General features: G+C 41.3%; 1 protein-coding gene across 2 annotated transcripts in view; it reads left to right on the top strand.

The window, feature by feature from the left end:
• ARHGAP42 (Rho GTPase activating protein 42) overlaps positions 1–24,999 on the top strand; it is a 188,251-nt gene extending 163,252 nt beyond the window's left edge. For both annotated transcript variants that reach the window (XM_063127116.1, XM_063127115.1), the window contains 9 exons: positions 2,428–2,486; positions 4,063–4,168; positions 9,529–9,688; positions 12,069–12,213; positions 14,352–14,732; positions 16,255–16,411; positions 16,509–16,571; positions 24,392–24,471; positions 24,840–24,999. In XM_063127116.1, coding sequence (XP_062983186.1) covers positions 2,428–2,486; positions 4,063–4,168; positions 9,529–9,688; positions 12,069–12,213; positions 14,352–14,732; positions 16,255–16,411; positions 16,509–16,571; positions 24,392–24,471; positions 24,840–24,928 — 1,240 coding nt within the window. In that variant the 3' untranslated portion in view covers positions 24,929–24,999. The remainder of the gene's footprint in view (positions 1–2,427; positions 2,487–4,062; positions 4,169–9,528; positions 9,689–12,068; positions 12,214–14,351; positions 14,733–16,254; positions 16,412–16,508; positions 16,572–24,391; positions 24,472–24,839) is intronic.
• The last annotated feature ends 1,495 nt before the right edge of the window (positions 25,000–26,494 follow it).

Here is a 26,494-nt window from a genome sequence, read left to right as displayed (position 1 = left end):
TATTAGAGTAGGGTAAACAAATCTATAACTTTTGGCATCCTTCTCATAAATCCTGTAATGTAGGTGGCGACATTGAAGGGGTATGGAAAAATGAAGGTTTATATTGGTTCAAAAAGTTTTGCTTTAAAATTGCCAGTATAGTGTACAAATGAAGGAGGGAAATGTTGACAATATTATGCCCACAACAGCCTTTCCTCTCTATACGTTTTGGCCTACAACCCCATCAATCGTTGGTCATGCTGGCTGGTGCTGATGGGAGATGTAGGCCAAAACATCTGAAGGGGACCACGTTGGAGAAGCCTGGCTTAAAACATTCCCAGATAAGAACATAAGAAGAGCCCTGCTGGATCAGACCAAGGGTCCATCTAGTCCAGCACTCTGTTTACACAGCGGCCAACCAGCCATTGGCCAGGGATGAACAAGCAGGACATGGTGCAACAGCACCCTCCCACCCATGTTCCCCAGCAACTGGTGCACACAGGCTTACTGCCTCGAATACTGGAGGTAGCACATAACCATCAGGGCTCTTAGCCATTGAGAGCCTCCTCTGTTGGACATTTTGGTGGATGCAGCTGTTGGTTGAATTAATCCCCTGCGTTAAATGGGCCAGAAGTCTAAAAGGCATCTTACTTACAACCAAGCGTGTTTAGGATTGCAGTCTTAGTCAAAGAAATAGCTCAACATTTACCAAAAGTATGTGAAGTGCAAGTCTTAATTTCATCGAGAAGTGACACTTTATTTGGGAATCTTAAGTTATTTTGGTGTTCAAAATAATATTTATAACCCATTTCCAGGCATTGCCCCTCAAGGCCATTTACGAAGTAAAAAAAATGTAAAACAAAATATAAAATATAAAAATAGCAATAAAAATCCACATTTAAGCCTTAGCTAGACCTAAGGTTTATCCCAGGATTGTCCCGGGGTCATCCCTGTTCATGTAAATGACACACAGGATATCCCAGGAGCAGGCAGGGACGACCCCGGGGACGATGCCAGGATAAACCTTAGGTCTAGCTAAGGTCTTACAAAATAAAAAACGGGCATACATTTTAAAAGCAGCCTGGAATATCCAGTTCTTTAAAGCCCATTTGAAAACAGCCAGAGAATTAGCCACACACACTTCCCATGGTGAGGAGTTCCATAAGAATGGGTCCATCACAGAAAATGCCCTTTCTCTTGTGTTCACAAACCTAATAGATGGCCCAGATAGGTTCATATAGATGCAAGTGGTTCTTCAACTAATATGGTCTCAAGCCGTTTAGTGCTTTAAAGGTGATCACCAGCACTTTAAATTGGGCCTAGAAACACATTGGCAGCCAGTGCAGTGATACAGAATCCGTATGATTTATTTATTTATTTATTTATTACATTTTTATACCGCCCAATAGCCGACGCTCTCTGGGCGGTTCACAAAAATTAAAACCACAAAAAACATCCAACAGGTTAAAAACACAATTACGAAATACAGTATAAAAAGCGCAACCAGGATAAAACCACACAGCAAAGTTGATTATAAGATTAAAATACAGAGTTAAAACAGTAAAATTTAAATTTAAGTTAAAATTAAGTGTTAAAATACTGAGTGAATAAAAAGGTCTTCAGCTGGCGACGAAAGCAGTACAGTGTAGGTGCCAGGCGGACCTCTCTGGGGAGCTCATTCCACAACCGGGGTGCCACAGCGGAGAAAGCCCTCCTCCTAGTAGCCACCTGCCTCACTTCCTTTGGCAGGGGCTCACGGAGAAGGGCCCCTGTACATGATCTTAAGGTCCGGGTAGGTACATATGGGAGGAGGTGTTCCTTCAGATAACCTGGCCCCAAACCGTTTAGGGCTTTAAATGTCAATACCAGCACTTTGAATTGGGCCTGGACCTGGACTGGCAGCCAATGAAGCTGGAAAAGGACTGGCGTAATGTGATCTCGTCGGAGCATATGATATGCTCTGATTGCTCGGCTCGCACAGACACCTAGGCTAGCAGCATTCTTCGCCAGCTGAAAATTCCAAACGGGCTTTAAAGGCAGCCCCACGTAGAGCGTGTTTGCAATGGATGACAGTCTGGATGTGATCAGGGTATGGATGCCTGTAGCAAAGTCCACTTTGTGCAGATTTGGACACAGCTGGTGAACCTCTTGTAATTTTAAAGGAATTATCATTCCAATAGCAAAAAGTGATTTGGAAATTAACAATTTCTGTATCCCGAATTGCTCTGTTCTTGTGCTATGTATTTAGATTTAATAGAGCAAAGCAGGAAATCTCCACTTGTCCTCTCTCCTTCCAGCTGTGCTGTTACTTGAAGCTTCATTGGCACTATCATCGATTTACGTTTCTGTTAATTCAGGATGGAATTATAGTGTGCATTTTTTTAATTAAAAAGAAATTTGGATAGACTAATATATTCAACTTCTTTCCTTCCAAAATGTTTTACTCAGATGTCTTGCAGAGCCATTGATGACCTTCAAGTTGCACAAGGATTTCATTGTTGCAGTTAGTAAGTGAAAAATGCTGTTGAAAATCTGAACGCCAGTCCTTGGCAAACTTGTGTTCACCAGCCTAAAGAGGTGGTGCAGGAAGTTGCAGAAACCTGGGACCAGACATCATGGGAGATGTTTTGCTGCGCTGTGGTCCTGTACTGCTCCAAGTAACATTTGGAAGAAGGAACCAAATAGAATCATAGAATGGTAGAGTTGGAAGGGGCCTATAAGGCCATCGAGTCCAACCCCCTGCTCAAATAGGTTGGGTAAATGACATGATTCTTTCCCATACCAGTGATATATATGGGTTCCCTCTTATATTTAACATAGCTGTCACATTACAAATTTATAACTCACTTTTCAATACATGCAAATTCTCAAAGCAGGCATCATCCATAGAAAAGCACTAGAATCATAATTACTGCAAACCAATAAATGGTTCAAGGATGTTTTAATGGAGATATATAACAATTAAAATGTATGATTTAGATGTAACTGTCCAAGATCCATGTGTTTGAAATCAAGTTGGCCCCGGTTGGGCAAAAATACATCTGTGTTTGGGCAGGGGGTGAACAGAAGGTAAATTCTGCACTGTCACCCATGTGTCCCTTTTGTTGCTGCTATCTTTTGATTTGCTTGTGTGATGGTTTTAATTTGTTTCTATTTTATGGGTTGATTGTGGATTTTATCTTTTATTTCTGCCTTCCCCAGCTGGCACCTTCCAAATGCGTTGGGCTGCAACACATAATTGGCCATGGGAATTATGGGAATTATTCTACACATCTAGAAGGTACCAGGTTGGGGAAGGCTGTTCTATTTGTTAACTGGCTTGTTTTATTTTATTTTATGTTTATTCCAAATATTTCTAGGCTGCCTTTTAGGGCACCATCCCTCCCAAGGTGGCTTAAAACATTAAAATTAATATAGTAAAAAAACAAAAACAAAAATACTATACAGTAATAAGACAGTAAACATAAATAAAATACTAGCAATAAAATTGCTGCCATTAAAGTCTGGGGTAGGGGGGACATAGGTTAGTTCAGATTCCTGGATCCAAGGGTGGAGATAGCACTCCAACCTCAGACCCAGGAGTCTGAGCTCCCCTCTCTCCTTCTACGAACTTGTAAATGTGAGCTCAAAGAGGAGGGAAAGAGGGTGGGTCTGATGGTGGAGAGAGGGGGAGACCAGGGCGGATGGCTTAAGAACGATCCTCCAGCCATACTAGCCTCCTTCGCTTACACTCCGCAGAGCCTCCACTAGATGGGCAAAATCACCAGTCTAGCAAAAATGCAAGACAAGTGGAGCACTGAGACAACATTTGCCCTCATGCTCCTCCCACTCCTCATAGGATACCCATCAGCCTCTGAGTTCAGAGGCTGACAGGCTCCCAGATAGGATTGCACCATAAACAACTCACAGTATTAAGTACTCATTTTTGCAAGGCTAGTTTATAAGGCTGTACCTTATCAATCAGTGAATGTTTGGTTAGGCCAGCTCTTAGAACTACAATCCAAGCCATTTTCATTCCTAATAGGAAAAATGGGGAGAGGGAGACCCCGATATGTTGTGTCACTATTATTTTTATTTTGATAGAGTCTGATGACCAAAATTATAGAGTGGAAGCTGTCCATGCCCTTGTTCACAAGCTGCCAGAGAAAAACCGAGAGATGTTGGACATCCTGATCAAGCACTTAGTCAAGTAATAACTATTTTCTGTTTTGGTGATTTGTGATAATGAAGATTGAAGGAGGGGAGGATTGGAAGGGGCAGGAAGACAGCTTCAGCGTAGCTTCTCCTCACCAGCCCTTCCGTTTTCTCATTGTTTTGCCCCTAAGAGATGAAATGACGTTAGAAAACAATGCTAGGCTCTCTCTAAGGCTGTGAACAAGGAACTGATGACTGGAAATGTACTTCTTACTGAAGCCCTGAAGGTTCCCAACATATAGGGTGTTGATTAAATTAAACCATTAATTATAATGGTCCTCTGTTTCTGCCAGGGAATCAAAAAGTGAAAGGCAAGCTCAAGGCTATGAATGACTCAGCCTGGTGGCTGCTATTCACATCAACAGCGAATCCACTCTGATTTTCAGTCAAACCTCTAAAGGAGCTTTCTGAGGTGCTGAAACCATTTCGGGGATAGGTCCATCACTTTGGATACTTCCTTTAGAGTTTTGATTGGAAACCCAGAGTAGATTCTTCGCCCCACTGGAGTAGGAGCCACCAGCCTCCACTGGATTGACTACTCACTATCCCCACCTTATTCTACAATATTTTCATATCTTTCTACCTGGAATAGTATTCCTATCCTTAGGCTGTAAAATCTGCTTTGATCAGGAAGAATCTTGTTTACTTTCACCCTGAAAGTTCATCAATCTTTTTCGTTCATTTGTTTTCGTTATCAATTACTTAGGGGAAACTGTGTGAAAGTCTCTTTGGGAAAATGCCTCAGCCCTTCATGTGGCGCTATTAGTATAACAGGATGGTGAGTCATAAGGAGGACTGATTGGTTTTATTTTAAATTGCTCTTAAATGCATTACGATTGATCGATTCCACTAGTAGATATGTACGTACGTGTGTGTGTGTGTGTGGCTAAGTTAAATATGCATCTTCATCTCCAGATGTCTGCAGTAATGAATTCAGGCATTCTTGTTGCCTGTTTATCAAACATCTGTTACTGCTTTTGTCACCCTAGAATCATAGAAGGGTAGTGTTAGAAGGGGCCTATAAGGCCGAGTCCAACCTCCTGCTCAATGCAGGCATCCACCTTAAAGTATCCTTGAAAGATACTTGTCCAGCTGCATCTTGAAGGCCTCTAGGGTGTGAGAGCTCATGACCTCCCTAGGTAATTGGTTTCATTGTCGTACTGCTCTAATAGTCAAGAAGTTTTTCCTGATGTCCAGTCAGAATCTGGCTTCCTGTAACTTGAGCCCGTTATTCCGTGTCCTGCACTCTGGGATGATCGAGAAGAGATCCTGGCCCTCCTTTGTGTGACAACTTGTCAAGTCCTTGAAGAGTGCTATCATGTCTCCCCCTTGGTCTTCTCTTCTTGAGGCTAAACATGCCCAGTTCTTTCCGTCTCTCCTCATAGGTCTTTGTTTCTAGACCCCTGATCATCTACACATGAAGGGTGATACTGTGGAGAGTGGGATAATCAGTGTTTTAGATAATGTGAGAGTCCCCATGGATTGAGAAGTTCTCCTCTTCCGAAAGCTGTCCTCCATGTATAGAGGGCAACAAGAGCGATGAGGCAGGGGGTGGTCAGGCTAGCATGCTGTCCCTCCTCACATGCTTAATAAACATGCAATGGGGACACCTGAATGGGCTAATGCAATGAATTTAAGTGAATTCAGTTCACAATTCAGTTACCTGGCATCCGGGCCTCTTTCACACATGGGTGCTCAAGCATGATTTCTATTACATGTGATTACTGTAGATGTTGTCACTGGCAGTTGAATTATGTGAAAAGGCTCCATTAAAAAGGATGTGTCATCTGGATCCAAGTGAACAGCAATAAATAACTTGAAAATGAAGTGATATGTATGGATTTTTGTGAACCCAGTCATACTATATAGATGAAGATATAGATGTATTCCTAACTTTGGAAATTAGTGATGTTGAATGTGTGAAAAACACAGAAATCGTACAAAAAAGTAGACAGATTAATACACCTGGTATTTTACTCTGAGGATTTTATCATGGAAGCCCTGCTCACTCACTGCCATCTCAGTATAAGAAAAGGGGGTGGGGAGAATCACTCAAAAACTCACACCTTTATAATAAATGGAGACTGCAGTCTGCAAAATGACGATATCCAAAATTTCACATTGACCATCACATGGTAAAGATCGACTTTCAGGAGACAGCGATTTTGCTTTTTATGGAATAAAGGATATTGCCATCTTTCAATACCTGATTACTTCAGCCTATACTTATTCATTATCCCAGGAAGAGAGTAGAAGAGGCCCAAGGGAAAATTGGTTATTTAAAAAGTTCCATCTTACTAGCATGCTAAAAAAGCAATTTTCTAAGACTTCCATAAGAACCTGAGGCTTGGACCCTTTTGCCAAATTCGTGCTGTCATTACTTATCAGGATAATATCAAACTCAGTTTTCTGTTTTCTTATCTAAAAGATCCAATTTGTCACCAAGGCAACCTAAGAAGTAGAATATTCCTCACTGGGGATAATAAATTATAGCGATATGGAAACTTTAGTATTCTTACCTCTGTTTGGACCTTACCTGTTCAAAATTGCTTTATCAAAAAGGAACTGAAAACCTTAACACCACCCTCTAGTTACATACAATTCTATCTAACTGTCTTAGATGAAATGAGGCAATGCAGTGTTACCACTTTAAAAAAAAATATTTCAAAAGATACATTTCCACAGGGTTGGACCATTAGGTTTTGGAGCCCGTTATTGTAAAAACCATGAGGTTGCTGCCAAAAACAGCAGTCTGTCAAGTTCTTCCCATCACCCTCTATAATGTATAGTACAAGTTACTCTATGTCCCGGTGTCATTAGATTGTGTGCGTCTCCTCCTTTTCCCCCAACTCAGCAGCCAGTGCTACGGAGAGGAGGGAGGAAACGTGCAGGGCAATATTGTCAGGGCAGAGGGACAGGGTTGGGGAGGAAGAAGATAATATTTATTTAGAGGAATGTTATCCTGCCTTCCCATTTGTTGAATCTATTGGTGGCTCATAGTCATATAAAATTGCAAAAGGACTTAGTTCAGACAATACGTTTCTCAACAGTGGTTTTAGAACTCCACCGTGTAGTTTTTACACCACTGTTGAGAAACGTGTTGGTTGGCAGGAAATCTCCATCCCACAGTGGAGTGTTTTTTTGGGGGAAAACACTCCATGCTGAATATCCATGCTGTGCAGAGGAGCATTCTTGCACAACCGTTGTGTTGTGTGTTGCATGGAGGGGTCTGTGGAGTTTTCCTTTGTGTTGAGTTGACTTTTCCCACTGGCTACAGAGTTCCCCGGCAAGAGCAGTGAAAGGAGCGAGTGAGCCACCGGGATTGTGTGTGTTTTTGTTTGGTGGTTTTTTTTTGCAGCAATGGCTGATGGGATATCATCAGGAAGACCGGGGGAAGAGAGAGGGCAGAGGAACTGTCAGTCAAACGTTGCAACTCGATGGGTAGCCCACAGTCACACAACAGTGGAGTTAGAACATATGTGGAGAGTACCTCTTGAAAACTTAACCGTTTTCACACTGCGTTGACTAATGTGTTGTCTGAGCTGAGCCAAGGGCAATAATATAGTTAAACAAGCAACTCAATAGAAGTGTGATATCAATTAAAACTGAAGACAAAACATGGAAAAATAGGAGAGTCTTGTCTTGGAGCTTAAAAGATATTTCTGAAGGCACTGCATAGAATTCACTAGGAAGGAAATTACAAAGCAGAAAGTACCACCTCAGATCAAATGGTGGGAGAAGTAGAGACCTGCCTCCATTAAATGTTGGGAGGTTCTTATTTAAAAGGCAATCCTTTAAATACCTTGCCCCCCAATCTAGCCCTCCGGGGTTCCCCAGAGGACCCCTTCCCTTGGCTGTAACCCAGCAAAGACCTGGGGGGGGGGGAAAGAAGGGTGATGGAACCATAAAGTTGAAGGAAAGCCAATAAAAAATTGGGGTAGGCAATAAAGAGCTTTGAAAAATAAGGCCATATACCAGGGAGGGCCTAGGGATGCCTCGTCCAAAACCTGTGAAACCTGCCCTTAGAGCATTGTATAAAAGGAAGAATTCTGTCAAGTATAGCTTCTGTCATCATCATTGCATTATGACATGTCATGCTATTTTGGTAGCGCAATGTAGGAATCAACAGGTTAGAGTTGAGGCTGGTCCTGTTTCATAATTGGTCAACCTTGCCTATTCTGTGGTTACAGATCTTTATTCCCATCAGCTCTTGTAAAAAATTCAGATTCATTTATTCTGATTTCAGCTAAGCAATGTCAGCCATCTGCTTGTGGCCCTTCTTGACATAAAGAAAATCCAGAGTTGTTTTACCATCAAATGCAAAATACATTTGCTATATTTATAGTTATTTATTTATTTATTTATTTATTGCATTTATATACTGCCCCGTAGCCGAAGCTCTCTGGGCAGTTTACCAAAGTTAAAAACAGTAAACATTAAAAACAAATATAAAGTTTAAAAACATAAAAACAACAGTATCCTTATAAAAACAGCTATTCTGGGGTCTGTTTTTGGTCTCACCCATTTGTCTTCTGGGCAATGAGTGTTTTGTAATTGGCCAGGGCTACCATGACAGCCATTTCATGACTATGCAAAACAACCTCCCTAGGGCTGCCATTTTGTGAGAGTGCCCACAATTCTTTCAACATTCCAAATGTCCCGTCTGGCTCAAAAAAAGGATAGATACTTGAAGGAAAACCTGTTTTTGCTATGCCATGTTCACAGTGGTACATTCTTTGGTTTCAGCCTTAATCAGAACAAATTATACTCCATGACTTTTTAAAAAAAAAATCTATAGAAACAATTTTTCAAAACATGTTGCAACATAGATTTCTTCTTAAAATGTGTAGACCATACACACACAAAATTACACCAGTGAAAACTATTTTTACAGTTCTGGCAATAAATGAACTTTGCCACAAGAGAAAATGGTCTCAATCATTCTGGGCTGTGTTACCAAATCAGCATTGCAAATTGCTTCTTGAATGAATGAATGAATGAATGAAATCTTTATTGCTAAAAGCGATAAGCCATCACAATTTAACATAATAAAAACAAGTAAAAAGATAAGCTAAAATGAATAAATTAAGTGAGTTAATAATGGATAATATAAAGTAAAATGAAAATAATGAGCACAAATGGAATATAAGGATAAAAACCACATTAACATACATTAAGAACTCGCGAGTGGGGGACTAGATCAGTACATATGCCAGAACAAAATCTCTTAGAATGTAAGTGTGGGTGGACAAGCAAATAACGAAATATACTGCTGTTAAATCTCTTTTTGAATGGAAAGCTCGTGGGTGAGGTTTAACTTCCTGTCTCTCTGTTTTTAAATTCGTTGTTTTTCAGAGTGTCATTACATAGTCAGCAAAATCTCATGACCATTTCCAACCTTGGAGTTATTTTTGGTCCCACGCTGATGAGAGCTCAAGAGGAAACGGTGGCTGCTATGATGAACATCAAGTTTCAGAATATTGTGGTTGAGATTCTCATCGAGCATTATGAAAAGGTGGGACAGTGATATCTTGTAAACCTTTCCGAAAGCCACAAGCTTCTATTTAAAAAAATCAAATTCCAAAGACAGATATTTCCCTCTGTGCAGCTATTCCATCTTTTCTGCCTTTTTGGATTTTCCATGGTAAGAAAAAGACAAAAGAAGCAGGAGGAAAACACCAGAGGGTTACAGGTGGAAGACAAATGTGGTCTGAACCCCCTGCACAATTCTGTGAATGAGGCAGGACAATTGCACAGAAAAAGCCTCTTCTGGAAATACCCCCTTGAATAGTATTCTGGTTATTCACAATGTTTGCTCGGACCCACAACGTTATGATAACCATATATTTGCCTCTGAAAAACAGCAGCTGTGTGTGAATAACTGCTGTCCCTTCACCCTCAATAAGTTTAATACTATTAACCCACACTTCATAATGCTTCCACATTTCCCATTCTCTGGTGCACTCAATGGCCCCATTCAGACGACGCCTTAAACCTTGGCTTTAACCACAGTGGTTAAGCCAGAAACCTGGGCTACACCTTAAACCATAGCTTTAACCACGGTGAATAAAGCAAAAAGCCTTATTCACTGTTGATTAAAGCCATGGTTTAAGGTGTCTTCTGAACACGGCCTGGCTTTCTGTCTTAACCACCATAGTTAAACCTATGGTTTAAGGTGTCTTCTGAACAGGCCCTAAGATATTAAACATATTTTGGGTTTTGCTAGTTTTGGCAAAATTGTGAAAAACGAGTTTGAAACAGAAACCCATTAGCATTGTAGTAAAAAAAGAAGGTTTTATTATTATTATTTGGGCTTAGAAAGAGCCTCCCCAATCATTATCCTGAAAAAGAAGAAACAGTACAAAAACACCTGGAAATCCATGATGGCTATATATACCACTTGCAATGTTCCCTCTTTCAGAGTGTTTAAAACTCCTCTAAAAAGAAGTAACGTCTTTCTCTATCTTAACAGAATTGGATTGAATTGTAGATGTCTCTAATATACAGGGATTGTCATTACCTTATCTAATAGTGTAGATACTCATACATAGTTATTAAAAACTTTTTGGAGAGAGTAGTGCAGCTGAAACAATATTTTAAAAACTTTTTTAAAAAAACCTTTTTAAAAAATCAATAATTGTTTAATAATTCATAAGTTCTTTTTTCCCAATTTCCCCCAAATTGTCCATTTTACTGCTGGAAAAATAGGGGGAGACGCCTTGAGGAGGGAAATATTTTCCCCGTATCTTTCTTGAGGGTTTTTCAAGGCCAGCAGTAGTAAACAGAACCTTCCTTATGGGAATGTCACCACTGTTTATTGGGGTCACTGAATTATTCTTTATTATTGTCATTATCATTATTGTAAATTTCAACAGAACGAAGCTAAACTAAACCATAAAAAAGAAAATGTCAACATAATTGAATGTTTCAGCTTCAGTTAAAACTTGTGAAATGTATTTGAAAATACAGCTTTCTAAAGAATAAAAAAGATTATGCATAATCAACAAAGGCAGACCAAATATCTATATATGCAGCCATTCGCAAGTGGCGCCTACATACCACCTGTTCAAACATTGAAAGTGTTATTAACGCAATTCATTGCATTGTAAGAAGTGAGGATTTATCCTTCCAACGTTGTAATATCAGTCTTTTAGCTGTCAAAAGGGTGTGGAGAATCCATTTATGTGCATTAACTTCCAGTAAGCAGGTAGATATTTGTAAAAGAATTGTGGGCACTCACAACTTTCCCTGTGTAGTTCACAGGTAATCAAGCTCACGTATATTGCAAGGCCCTAACAGCATGTTTATATATGAGTCACATGGTCACCTCTCGATTGTTCTGATGATCAGGGGGTAGTAAACCATTGTTTGAAGAACTTACTGATGTGTAGAATTGACTCAGTTTTGAAGCTTTCACTTGGGTCAGATGCTCTAATTTTGGCAACTGCCTTTAATGTTGCAAAGGAACACTTTCAGACTGTACTTTGATTGGTATAGCTACTGGGCATTAAAATAGATGACAGCTGGGTTTAAAAACACCACCATTTTACCAGTTAGATACCTATTAATGTTGACTTATAAGATAGAAACATCAAGTCCTTATCTTGGAACTATGTTGGCCAGTTCTAGCTTGTCTTCTTTTTTGATTTGCTTCCTCTTGTGCTAGAATTAGTGTAGTGCAGCCTTTTCCAATCTGGTATCCTCCAGATGTGAGTTGCAGACCAACACATCTGGATGGCTCCAAAGTTTGGGGAAGGCTGTTGTAGTTTATTAATGTTAGAGTATACGCTACAGACTATGAAATGGCTAAGTGACCCTAGGCCAGCCATGATCTCTTGACCTCAAGGAAATGTGGGTACTCCGAAAGATTCAGAGTCCTTGCTTTTAACTGACAGATATTCCACACAGCCCCGGACCCCAACATCCCTCTTCCGCAGCCTCAATCCCGCTCAGGCTCAAGACGGACAAGAGCGATCTGCCTCTCCACGGGCTCCCGCAAGCCAAAAGGACGGTATACCCCCTGCCTAGCAGACCCAGATAGTAAGTGTAGCTGACTCCAGCAGCACATTCTCAGTTCTCACGGTTGGCAATTAATGGATGATAATAATGATTTTCCTCTGAGCATAAGGGGTTCTTCTCTGAGCATAAGGGGTTCTTCTCTGCAGAACTTCTTGTCCTTTCTTAACAATAAGAGTGCCCATCTTGGCTTTCCTTGCTGCCGGCACTTCACGTTCTATGAAATAGATCTTGCGTTCTCACCTGAATGTTGCCAAGCTTTCGTTGTGTCTCACTTCCCCCCAGCAAAATGGTCAGGATGCGCTAAGACAGAGTTGGCTTTCTTTGGTTAACCAGAGGCAGCTGGATTTGTCTCCAAGGAACCCATCTCGACAGCAGCAAAGTCCCCCAACTAATGGGTCTCTTAGCCTCTCCTCCCTCCTTCCCAACCATCCCCATCCCACCAACCAGCAGGAGCCATCCAAGGATACATGACTAGTCTCAGGACATGGTCTGAAACAGCGTTCCAGATGTGTTGGATTGCAGCACGTTGGCCATTGGTCATGCTGCCTGGGGATGCTGGGAGTTCTAGACCAAGACACCTGGGGGGAACCAGGCTGAGGAAGACTGGTCTGTAGACACATGTAATAAATGAATAAATCATGGCACTGCAGCATATGGGACAAATTCATGGGTTTCCCTTGCTCAACACATTCCATTACTTTCACTGCTGGCCTATCTAGATATATTTGATGCTAAAGCCATCCAAATTATGCTCAAGGAAAAACTGGAATCTATAACACGCATTAATCATGTAAATTCACACGTACTTCCTTGTTCTGTAAATTCTGCTTCTACTGAACACAGGAGGAAAGGGTCACGAGCACATCACAATCATTAGGTCTTGCCCCTGGACTATTGGAAGCCCGACGGTGATCTCCTCTGGCTTTGGAGGCTTAGCCTGGTGTGGATCACATCATCATCATTATTATTATTATTATTATTATTATTATTATTATTATTATTTCAGTTTCTGAGTTGCCCTGCAGGTGATGCTCTTCAGGCGAAATACATAGTAAAAACAAATACAATTAAAAGTAACAAATATAATTTTAAACCATTTTAAAAGAAGTAATAAAGCAGCTAAAATATGGGGGGGTTATTTTTTTCAATGTGATATTAAATATATAATTAAAATAAAACACCAGTTAAAAAGTCTTTGAAAATGTCATTCTTTTACAGACTTTAAAGCCTGTTTTCACAACTGTAAGAGCTTTCCCACCCGCAGTTAAAGCCTAGATTCTCAGGATGCTGGTTTCTGTGGCTAATACCAAACACTGGCTTTTCCTGCATTTGTGCAGAATCAGGGAAGAAATACAGTCCTGATGAAAATTGGTACTATCCATTTAGACTAGGGGTGCAGGACCTTTTTCAGTCCAAGAGCTGAATTCTAATTTTGGAAGATCTCAGGGGCTGCATTCCAACTGTGGATGGCGCCAAAGGCAAAGCAGTGAGACCAAAGCCAGAGTGGGTGGTGCCAAAATGTGTGCTTCCTCCCCCCCCTCATTTTTACCTTACTCAAAAGTAAGTAGGACAACCTTCTACATGTCTACTTAGCAGTAAGGTTGAGCACAAGTAAACAGGACAAGTCACAAAAGTAAGCAGGACTGAATCAATCAACACCTTCCTCCTCAGGCCCCATCCATTCTCCCTAATAGTGAAAAGCTCTTATCTCTGATCAACAAATGATTGGAGATAAGAGCTTTTTTCCTGCTGAGCATTGAGAAAGGAAGAACCTTTTTCCTACTGGGGGAGAGGGTGCAGGTCCTAGGGAGGAAGCTGGAGGATTGGATGGGGTACCCCCGTAGGGTGTATAGTTTTACTCTACCCTGTGCCTGTTTGGTGCATTCTCTTCCCCTTCCTATGATTTTATTAGAATGTAAGCCTATGCGGCAGGGTTTTGCTATTTTATTGTTTTACTCTGTACAGCACCATGTACATTGATGGCGCTATATAAATAAATAATAATAAAATAAATAATATAGGTTCCTTAAGCCTGATTTAAGCCATGGCGCATTTTAGTCTATGAACAGATAGTATTGCCCACCAAGCCAAAAAGCATAGTTCCTGAGAAACAGCAACTGTTTTTCCTCCTCCTCACCCCCAACCTTTCCTCCTTTTAGGTGATTCATACAGTAGCAGTCCAGACAGCACCCCAATGGGCAGCATAGAATCGCTCTCATCTCACTCATCAGAACAAAACAGCACCACAAAACCTGCTTCTTCTCAGCCCAGGGAAAAAGCAGGAGGAGTTCCATGGATTGCCTCAACCCCATCATCCAATGGACAGAAAAATTCTGGCCTTTGGACCACAAGTCCTGAATCCTCCTCAAAGGAGGATGCAGCAAAAACTGATGCAGAGTCTGACTGTCAGAGTGTTACTTCTATCACTGATCCAGAAAATGTGACCCCACCAGTAGACCTGACCAAAAGAGGGCTGTATAGCCTCTCCGGAATGAAAAGATCAACGGCTTCATCCACTAGGTCGATCATTTCTGCTGAAGGTAATCCCCTGTGTGGTGCCTTGCCTTAAAAGAAAGATCTGTATATTTAACGGTATGTACCAAGAAACAAATGAAGTGCATACAAGAGGAAGTATCCAATACTGCAGCTGTGCTCCTGCTCATTCTGTTCCATAAGCGAGACCCATTGCTCACACCACAGAAAGCTAGCGGTTCAAAAAAGCAACCCTGGAAATCAGCGGAAACACTTGTTTCTGGTTCGGGACAGCTCAGCTGAGCTTTCTTCTGCAATCTTCACTGACCTGACCTGTTCTAGAAACTAGTGTTTCCATTCGTTTCTGGTTGCTTTTTAAACTGCTAGTTCCCTGTTTCACTAACGGTTGCATGCAGGCTGACTTGGATACTGCCCAATGAAACAGATAATAGTTGCTAGATTTTATTGAAGGCATACAAGGATACTTCCCCCTAGTATTGAGTTTTGGCTAGCTGTGTTGACAGGTCTGATGGGAAACAAGTAAGCGATTTATGAAAAGCTAGGTAATCATAGTGTATCTGGAACTACGTGGGCCAAATCTTGGTCATATTTTGAAAATCCCTCGTAGGGATTAGGGCCAAATCACTGAAGAATAAACAATATTTGAAATAATAAACACGTTTATGTTTACTGTGTATCTCAATTAATGTTGGTGTTACTGGTTATTTTTATTCACTTCCGTTTATATAATTTAAAAAGTTTCACTGTGATGGATGGGAGAGCTTAGATAATAAGAGAAATGGCAAAATACCAAAAGCTTAATTAAGTAGGAAACAGAAATTTTAGATCACCAAAACCTGTGTTATTTGTAGCTCCTTCTCAGTGAATCAGTCATGTCTGGATTTCAAGTAAGAGGTTTCAGAACCTTTAGTCAACTCATTCTTGAGAAAAACCTTTATTCTTACTAGTGTTTACATTACAAAACTCTAATTCTCTTCCTACTGGTGATAACAATCAAGCTGTTTCCAACATTGTGTGGTATTGTTTCGCTATTTTGCAATAACAACCCTCCACTAAAACCTCCTGATTCAGAACTTGCTTTTGTCTTATCACACTTAGTAATAACTGTACTGTGGCTGTGATGTTGAAAGGTCTGATTAAAAGAGAAAATGTAGTGATGCATAGTTTGCATATACAGTAAGGACTGAGGTAAGCAATACATGCAGATCTTATGGTCTGCACATATTGCTTACCTCAGTGGATCACGACTTCTGTGCTGCCCACCAGATGTGTGGGTGGGCGGTTTTGGCTGTGCAGGGTTGAAGCAACAGGAGGCTAATCTTTCCTTTCTGCATCGCAACTCTCTCTCAGCATGTTCTCTGTACTTGCAGTAAAACAAATTACTCGAGCCAAGCTATGGGTAGGTGTAGGGCTAAAGTACTATACCCTTTTACTTCTTCTTGTAAATGCAAAACCACTCCTGCAATATGCACACACAGCCTTAGTGAGAGGTGGCAAACAGGCCTCTGTTTCCCACCAAATGTCTAAGAGATTCCAAAGAGGATTTCATATGAGCCTTTTGTTTTTTAGGTAACAAAAGCTGCAGTGGTTCGTTACAGAGTCTGGCTTCTCTAGATACCAAAGAGACACCAAAGACCCCAGAAAACCCAGACCTGCCTCCAAAAATGCGCAGAAGACCCCGATTAGATACGACATCAAGTAATGGCTATCAGAGACCAGGGTCTGTGTAAGTTGGCTCACAGGGGATTTTTTTTTTGGTGAGCATTTGAGTTCTTGCATTCAAAAGAACACATGTAAACCTAAAATAATTTCATATATTTCAGGGTAGCAGCTAGGGCCCAGCTGTTTGAAAGTGGCTGCTCACTTAAACAGGCTCCCCTAGGAAGGTAAGTTAATACTTCACAATTCTTTATCCATTCAGTACTTCATATGTATGTTTGGAATACTATGCAGTCAGGAGGGCTAGGAATTTAAACAACAGCAACAACAACAAACATCCTTAGACTATATATAGTGATGGGGCAAATTTGTAATTATAGTGGTGGTGGTAATAAATAGGGGGAATTCGAAATACTAAGTTGGAAAATGCTCATCCAATTTCGGACTGCCACACATTCACAGGTCCGCTTGGCGCCTACATTGTTTTCCTTTCATCGCCAGCTGAAGACCTTTTTATTTTCTCAGTATTTTAACACCTAATTTAACTTAAATTTAAACTCTGCTGTTTTAATTTCATATTTTAACCTATATCCATTTTTGCTGTGTGGTTTTATCCTGGTCGTGCTTTTAATATTGTATTTGTGTTTTTAAATTGTTGGTTGGTTTTATTATGCTCTTCATGGTTTTAATTTTTGTGAACCGCCCAGAGAGCTTCGGCTGTTGGGCGGTATAGAAATGAAATAAATAAATATAAATAAATAAATTCACACTCACCAAATCCAGGTTTGCCTGCAGGCAGCCCTTTCTCCCAACTCCCTGTCCTTTTCTCAAGGGGAAGAAAAGCTTACCTTTGAAAGAGGGGAAGGGGTAACTTCTGGTGGAAAGGGATCACTAGAGATAGAGAGCCAGAGTGGTGTAGTGGTGAGAGTGTTGCATGTGTGAATTGGCCAGCTTGAGCCCGCTGTAGCCCCTTGTGTCCTGGAGGAGGACATTTCTGACAGGCTTGAACTCTGAACATGAGCATTCCTGTTAGGATACCTTTTATTTATTTATTTGAACATTTTATATCCCACCTTTCCTCTAAAAAGTGCAAGACAGCAGGTACTGTTCCTCCCCCAGCTTTTTATCCTCATAACAAAGCTCATAAGGTAAGTTAGGCTGAGAGTGTCCAAGGTCACCAAGTGATGGCAGAGTGGGCAAATCTCCCCATTTGCATTTGCAAGTCAGGCTGGGGGCATGTTCTGGAAATCCAGGAACTTTCACTTCTTCTTCTTTTTCCTCGTAAGAATGTCACTTATGCAAGTTGCGGCCGCGGTGTGCATAGGTTATGCAAATTTTGGCTATAGTTTGCATAATTTGAGAAAATTGCAACCCTAAATATGCCTGCGTTGCACAAATTACAGCTGCAAGAAGCACAGGTTAGGCATATTTACGGTTGCAATTTGTGCATATTAGGGCTGCAGTTTGTGTAACATATGCAAATCGCAGCTGCAACTTGTGTAAATGAGGGCGGGGGGGGGGGGAACTGCCACAAAATCAGCGAACTGACCCAAGACTCGACACAGATTGAGCCAGGCCAGCTCGCGGACAAGTGAGACGAAGTCTGGGGACTGAGCTGCAGAAAGCTTGGTGAACCTGACACACACACCCCCGGGGGGATTCCTGTGACATCCCTAGTCTCCCTTGTCCTAAGGTGCTACCAGACGTAGGACTCCTAGTGCTAGCAGTTACTCTGTCTTTTTCTTCTTAATGGATTTTTTTTTATGGATGAGAAAAAAGACTGAAGAAACACCAGGAGGGTTACAAATGGAAAACAAATGTCCTGTAAAATTTTACCCGGCGATGGCAAGATAAAAGGCTCACCTGGAAGCACATTTAAAGCCTGAAATAACACAGGACCTGGCTATCTAAGGGCCCACCTGTCTTGTTACAAACTTCCTGTTCAGCAGGAGAGGCTCTTTTGAGGCCACCATTAGCCGCAGAGGCCTTTTTGTCACCATCACCCACAGAGACTTGTTTTGCTCCCAAACAGTGGGAAGCATTCCCTCAAGAACTGAAGTTGGCTTTTTATTGTTTGGTTGTTGGCAGTTTTTGAGCAAATGAGGTGTTCTATAAATGTTAAGAATTCATCTATAATAATAAAAGAGGATGTGTGTCTGTCTGTCCGCCTGTCTGTCAGCACCATAGCACCAAGTCCATGAAACCTAGTCACCCGAAACTTGGCACGCATGCTAAAGGGACCCAAGGATGTGCACCTTATGGTTATTTTGTTTTTAAAACACTTTAATTTTAATTAATTAAAACACGTCCATGTGCTAGAAGCCTGCAATAACATCTTCAGCCTCTAGAGGAAGACTTCCCTAACCATTAAATAGCATTGCAGGCTATACCGTTTGAAGCCACAGGTGATTAGTAGGCTAAGGGACAGCGTTATCCGCTGTGGGGCAGTCCCTATCTCAGGGACAAGGAGTGAACAGACCCCCTTCAACAGGAGGCTATAGGGGTGCACTATGGCAAAGGCTGTGCCTAGGGATGCCAGTGGACATGGCTTCGTTTAGACAGGGTGGGCACAACGGATCCAGCTCTGACGGCGGTGTATGTTTGTTTGAAAGCTTCGCTGTAAGGGCTACTCCATCCCATGCAAAGCAGTGTCCATCTTCTAGTTAATAGATAAATAAAAATAAATAATAGTCTGACGCTGTAACCCCAGTATCTCCAATGCTCACCAACATGCACCAACATGCTCACAGATGTCTCTCTTTGTACACACCAGGCTCCCTGTCCGTCCTGATTTTTTATAATATTTCTTATGATTTTTTGTAATAAATAAATAAATTATGAATGGTCAAGTCCCTCCTCCCTTGACAGTCGTTTTGCAAAAGCACTCGCACACTCTTTCAAAATTTAAATGTGGCCACCAGCCCCAAAAGTTTGGGGATGCCTGTCTAACCACTGTGCCACAGTGAAAGAAAAATTCGCCAGTCTGTTGTGCATCGCGTGCCTCCCTGCTTCCCGCCTTCCTCCCCATTTGTCATTTCATTCTACACTTCACAGTTCCCCATTCTCAGGGCATTGTGTCATCTCAGTACATCTGAGGGAAGAAACTGACAAAAGAAAAAGGCTTTTTTCTGCTGATAAAGCAGGCAAGGTTGGCAGGGTTAACAGGCATTCTGCCTTCGTCTTTGTTGGAGTGCTGGATGCTAGCGATGAGTAGGGGGAGAGAGAGGCCAGCAGGCATGAAGAAAAGAAAGAAGCCATCTTCACCTGGACTTCCCTTTCGCGGCAGGGAAACACTCAAGACATGGCCATGCAGATGGGCATTGTTCTGAGCCAGCTCTGCCTCTTTGGCCCGGTACAAATGATTACAAAAACACCACATCTTTCATCAGCCTTAAATAGAATATTTCCTTAATATCTGGAACATCTACGCTTTGAGCAGTTTAATTATACTGCATTCAGTGTTAAGCTCGCTCGCTCTTAAAAAAAGGAAAAGAAAAAAGATGACAGCCTGGAATTAATAACGGTTTCTTTCCATTTCCTTCCTTGCCTCGCTTCCATTTGCCCATTTTGAAAGAAGCCATCTCCTCTTCAAAACGTCACATTGCACACATGTGACTCTATGCCATATGATGTAGTGGGTGGAATGCTGGGAGAAATGGATTTGAATCTTCCACTCAGCCATGAAGTTCACGGGTTATAACCTTCAACTAACCTAAACCAAACTTGCCGCACAGGGTGGTTTATTTGTTTATGTTTATATCCTTGTCCTAAGCCTAGATTGGCTCTCAGAGCAGCTTACAATTAAAATAGAAACAAAGGAACAATATAATTAGGGATATGTTCGTGTGTGGTGGTGAGAGGCAGCCTCTTCTGGCTGCTGCCAGTGGTTAGTGCCCTCCAGTTTTTAAGCTCTTCCTTCCAGAGGAAGAGAGAGAGCAGAAGGAAACAAAGGGAGCCAGTGTGGTATATTATTTATTTATTTATTTATTTATTTATTTATTTATTTATATAGCACCATCAATGTACATAGTGTACATTGTATATAGTGGCTAGAGTGTTGGACTGGGAGTTGGGAGATCCCGGTTCTAGTCCCCACTTGGCCATGAAGCTCAGTGGATTACTTTGGGACAGTCACAGACTCTTAGCCCAACCTACCTCACAGGGTTGTTGTTGTGAGGATAAAATGGAGAGGAGGAGGATTATGTACGCCACCTTGGGTTCCTTGGAGGAAAAAAGTTGGGATATAAATATAATAAATAAATAATAAATAAATAAATAAAGGTGGTCTTAGTGACTGGATGATAGTGAAGATGCCATTCTGTAAGGTGCCATCCTACAAAGGTATCCCTTCCATAGACTGCTCATAAGGATGAAATGGGGGAATACTGAATAAAACTACTGGCTGATTTTCTTGGAGGAATGGTGGGATCCAAATGTGCTAAATAAAATTATATTTCTGCCCTAATATTTGAGTGCCTTGGTTCCAAACTGAAACAGCAGGGAGGGAGGGGTTGTGGAGGGAGATATTGCGACGTAACAGACCTTTACACCAGGCCCGTCGCATAAACCCTTTTCAGGCCAAGCACCACCACTTGAAAACCTGAGGGAGGGTTGGTTAAGACGTTTCCCCTAGCTATGAGGGAAACAGGTTTAATATAGGATCTCTCAAAATATACTGTGGGAATAACTGTAAGGCAGGTAAATAATGCCAAGCTGACACGTGGTATTTGGTAGCTTAACAAAATAATAATACTGTATTTCTTCGATTGTAAGACGCCATCGATTGTAAGACGCACACTAATTTCAGTACCACCAACAGAAAAAAAAAAACCTAAGACACACCCGCGATTCTAAGATGCACCCCATTTTAGAGATGTTTATATGGGGGGAAAAGTGTGTCTTAGAATCGAAGAAATAGGGTAAGTTCATTGTTATTTAAAAGCTTTAAATCAAAATATAATACTTTCAATCCTGCCTGATCTAAACTCTCCACACGCCAACCGCCTCACTCTCTTCACACCAATCCTAAGTCCCTAGAATCCAAATTCTTACTCTCCTCACATGCACTCAGTTCTAACATTCTGTACCTAGCAGACATACTAAGCTTTTTGCTCTGTAGCAATATATTGACTGCATTATTGTTGTTGTTGTTGTTGTTGTTGATTTCCATAGGTTTTGCTATGTCCCCAGTTGGGTTCTTTTTCTTTCAACTAATAAACTCTTCCATGCTAATCTTAGACATATACAAGATACTCAGTTGTGGGGTAACACCACAGATATATAAAAAAATTGCCTGCAAATGTGAAAGTCGATAGGCATTATTAGCCAGGTTCAGGGAAAGCATTTGTTTCTTAGAAATACAGGTGCCATTTATGTAACCCTCTTCTGTGTACTAGAAGGTCTGAGTCAGTGGCTTATTCAAAAGAAAATGAGGATCTTATTAAAGAACGTGTACTGGCTGGCAATGTTATTTTCATGCCCTCTTTGGCTGGCTTCATTAAATGAATGGGAGAATTATAGCCAGGAAGGATTGCATCTCATCTTCATAAGTGCGCGTGATTATTTCTTACCTTGGAACGTCCGAGCTTTTTGCACTTTGGATATTAAAGGTGGTTGATTAGCATTGGGAGAGAATGGCATTTTGGTCCAGAGGTTTGGTTAGTGGGAGGAAATAGGCAAAGCGTTGGACTGGAAAACAGGGGAGAGTTGATGGAAGCACTATTTCCTTAATAGCACTTCCACTGACAGCATTCAGGCATATGGGCCAAACCACAATTCAGACTCTGAGCTCTAGTTTGTATTCCAGACATACAGGTATGGTCTGTGTGGTGTCCCTCTTCCCCTGCATATGAACCTAAGCTTCTTGGCATTGCCAGACTGGCTGGCAAAGTATTGAGTCGTGAACTGGTCTTCTTATCATTGGTTGGCCGCAGAGAAGGGTCAGGAAGTCCATCTGCACTGTACGTTTTGTTGCAAAAGAAAAATAATAATCATGGAACGATCCCTTTTGCCTGTTGCAACCATTTGTCTGGGGATCAGTTTAGGAGCAAGGTGAAGACCACTGCGTCGAATGGCACCATGAGAAAGGGATAGATGGAGACAAGTACTGGTGACCTGAATGGGACAAGCACTATTGAATTCTGACATGTTGTCATGTCTAGCCCTGCTCCCTCTGGGTTGGAAGAAGGTGTTTGAGGCGATCAATCAGAATCAGACTCTGAAGTAGAGGAGTCGGTGCCAGAAACATGCCAGCCTGTACCAGTGGGGGAGAAAGTTCTCACAGGCTCTTCACCAGCTGGGAGTGAACCCTCTCCAGAGCTTATCTCCTCAAGGGCAAACAATACACAGTCAGTGGGAAGCCAATATTCTGAGGGGGAGAAGCTGGAAAGGTTAGCTGATCCTAGAGTACACCGCAGACTAAAACAGGCAGAGCTAAAGGACGCCGGCTGGCGTCCCGTCCCATCGGAAACTGTACCACAACTAGTCTCTCTGAAGTTAACAGGTCTTGGGAAAAGGCTTTCCATTCTTCTTGAAAGGACAATTGTCTCGCTTAGTTTGCATAGTTTTGCCTAGGGGAAAGATCCTCGAGATTAGACTCTCTTCAGGTGAGAAGAGATGTTTATTGCTTGAATAAAGCTTTGTGGATTACTTAGCAGGCCTCCTTATTGCCTTCGAAGGCGGGAGGTTAAGAAAAACACAACACATATGTTTTCAGTCAGAAAGGCAGGGCAGAGATATTCTTATAAATAAATATCTTGTTGAGATGCAGCACCCCCCCCTTTCCTTAACCACGGCGCAGTGATCAGGAGCTGCTCCTTCCTCCAACATATGCGTCTCTCCCCCCACACTGCCCCTTGCAACTATAACAGGTTGTCATCACTGAGGTTAACCATAACGTGCAGAACCAAATCACTCCTCATGATTTGAAACTGGATTCAAACCTGATTTGAAGCAATCGCTTCTTTAGCCCAGGGATGCAGAAACTCTTTCAGCGTGAAAGTCAAACTCCAATTTCAGAGAAACTCTTGAGAGTCGTGTTCCAGTGGTGAGTAGGGCCGAAGGCAAAAGGGGTTAGGCCGAAATGCCAGCATATTTTGGTTTAAAGCTCTTAATGGCCTTTGGAGAGGCATTTCAACCTTTCAGAACGCAGGAGGTAGAGCCTAACAATTGGTGATTGATGGAAAGGTGGTGACACCATTTGACAGAGCCATTTGGAAGACTGGCTTTCACTGAAAGACCTGCACCCTGATTTAACTATTTTATTTCTTGATTTGTGATACTTATATGCATCTAACCCCTCAGTAGTTCTCATATAAATATTAAAATCACATTTAAAATACAATAGAACCTTAAAAACAATTCCAGTTACAATAAAAGCAACACCAGGAGCAGTAACATAGGAAGCTGTCTTTTACTGAGACAGACCATGTCGGCACTGACTGGCAGCAGTGGTACTCCAGGGTTTCAGGCAGGATTCTCTCCTCACCCCACCTGGAGAAGCCACGGATCAAATTTGGGACCTTCTGCACGCAAAGCATGTGCTGGATGGAGCAGCGTGATAAATTTAATTACAGCCCAGGGAAAGCCTGGGCGAACAAGTGTGTTTTCTGGAGGTGTTTAAAAGATGCCACATTTTTATTTATTTTTTTTGCCTCCCAAATTGCACAAGGGAGGGTTTTCCAAAGAGTGAGTGCCACCACCAAGAAGACCTGCCATCAGGGTATTACATGGTGTCATCACATCAATTTTGGAATGACCAGCAAGGCCTCCTCTGATTATCTTAGAGGTCATCCGAGTATACGTAAGGGAAGGTGGTGTGGTAGGTATCGTGAACCAGGATTAGAATCAGTTGTCTTGACTGTACTTAAGGCTTGTTAGAAGCGAGCAAGGAACACCAATGTGCAAAAGGGCAGGGGTTGGAACATTAAGGTGCCTGCAGTGTTTGTTTCATATACTTTACTTCAGAAACACGTTCTTTACAGAATTTTGAGTAGATGACATCCTCTGTTTCTTTTTATCAGGAATAATGTAAACTGTGCTTTTTCAGGCAAGCCAAGGCCATGTATTCCTGTAAGGCCGAACACAGTCATGAACTCTCCTTCCCTCAGGGGGCGATATTTTCCAATGGTAAGATGCAGTATGTTGCTGTTATTTTATCAGTACTGTCCCAAAAAGCATTAGTCTTCTGGCCCCTTAGGGCCATGATAAACTTGTTCATGTTTAAAGTTTCACAGGATTCCTTGATGTTTTTGATGCAACTGACTAACACGACTATCTCTCTGGATTTTATTATATTGGTTGTGGTGGCAGTGGTGCATGTGACTCCATAATACATACATGCCCATAAACACATAATCGGGTGTGAGTGTGTGTGTGTGAGAGAGAGAGAGAGAGAAAGAGAGAGAGAGACTTATGCAAAACATTAAAATGTGTCCCAGAGAGGTTACAATTACAGGTAAAAGTGATACACAAACTCTCTTTCTTTTTCTTAACAGTATATCCATCTGTGGAACCAGGATGGCTAAAAGCAACATATGAAGGCAAAACAGGACTCGTTCCAGAGAATTATGTTGTCTTTCTGTAGTAATAGTTAGTGGACAGCAGTATCTTCATGGTATCCATGGTAACAAGCAATAAGCACTATGATTATTATTTTTATCTGACACAGATACGGGGGTCTGCCGGTTAGCGCTGTGTGTGGTAGATTTCCTTTGACTACCGCAACTACAGATTATGTATCTCCTTATAAGCGGAACAAAATCTAATGAAAAGTCAACAGAGTTTGTTTTTTTTAAAAAAAAAATCTTTTTTGTGTTTTGAAAATGGTACTCTTTCTATCCTCCACTGCAGGTAACTAGAAATTCATTTTATTTTTATTTTTCAACATCAACAGATCAAATCAGCCAAAAAAAGAAACTCAACAGGAAAGATGGGCGAACCTGTGCTACTGTTTTTTCAGCTGAGCAATTGATTCTCAGTTGGTCCAAGTCATTTCAAATAAATCTTTGATTTAAACATTTATTTAAACTTTTGATAAATGCCCACAGAGGTAACTGTTTGCAAATGTCTGTCATTTATAGGGCTGCAAATGCAATTAATTTGAACACCAATTAATTGAAGTGTGATTTTTGTTTTAAAGGCATTTTAATGCAATATGTGTGTTTTGGTTTTCTGCCTTCACTACTTTGTGTCTTATCCATATAATTATTAATAAATTATATTTATAGTATCTGCCTGCCCTGAAATATTGTAATCGTACATCAGAACGCCAACCATATAAATAAGTTATAGCTTTTTATTTGTTTCATGTTTTCCCTTGGGTCCTTCAAAATGGGAGAAGGCAGGACACCAGCTTAAATATATATATAAATAAAATAATACGATCCTGAAGCTTTAATGATTCAAAAAGTGGATAAGGCAAGAAATGAGAATAAATTTGAGCCTTATTCTATAGCTACCACTGGTTTGGCATATGAAATGGTTTGAGCTCTTGAATTTTCTCCTGCAAATTTGACAAGTACCTTGTGATGAGCAGTTAGGTAATTTTAGTTGCTGAGCAAAATGGTCTTTGCCCCCTTCCCCTGTAGGTGGTAATGACTGGATTCTCACAGCACGCTAACCCACACTCAATGATTGAGTGTGGTTTGTTGTTAAAGTGTGGTTTGTTTGTTGAAATGTGGGTTTACATTTTGTTTGAACCCAGGACATTTTCCACAGGGTGGCTTATTAACCATGCAGTATGGCTTGTTAATCACCCCGAACAACTCAACTCCAAACCATGGGTTCTCAAGATACTTGTTCAAGAAAAATAAACCACATTGCATGGGTTAGCATGTTGTGTGACCAGTGGTTGAGTGTCGGCTGTTCTTGAAACATGGGTTGCTTGTTGAATCGTGAGCATGGTTTCTGAACCCAAGATCTTTTCCACGGGTTTGTTTGTTAACCATTATTTTTCTTGAAGAAACCACCTTGAGAACTGATGGGTTGTTGTTGGGTTGTTCAGTGTGGTTAACAAGCCACACTGCATGGTTAACACTGAAAAATGTCTTGGGTGCAGACAATGTTCAACGAATAACCCATGGTTGAACAACAAGCCATATTTAACCACTGCATGTGGGTTAGTGTGTTGAGTGACCAGCCCAAATGTGCA

Source organism: Elgaria multicarinata, chromosome 5 (assembly GCF_023053635.1).
Source record: "Elgaria multicarinata webbii isolate HBS135686 ecotype San Diego chromosome 5, rElgMul1.1.pri, whole genome shotgun sequence".
In the NCBI taxonomy this organism is placed as follows: Eukaryota; Metazoa; Chordata; class Lepidosauria; order Squamata; family Anguidae; genus Elgaria; species Elgaria multicarinata.
The sequence above is the reverse complement of the archived record's forward strand: the minus strand, read 5'-3'. Positions and strand labels throughout refer to the sequence as shown.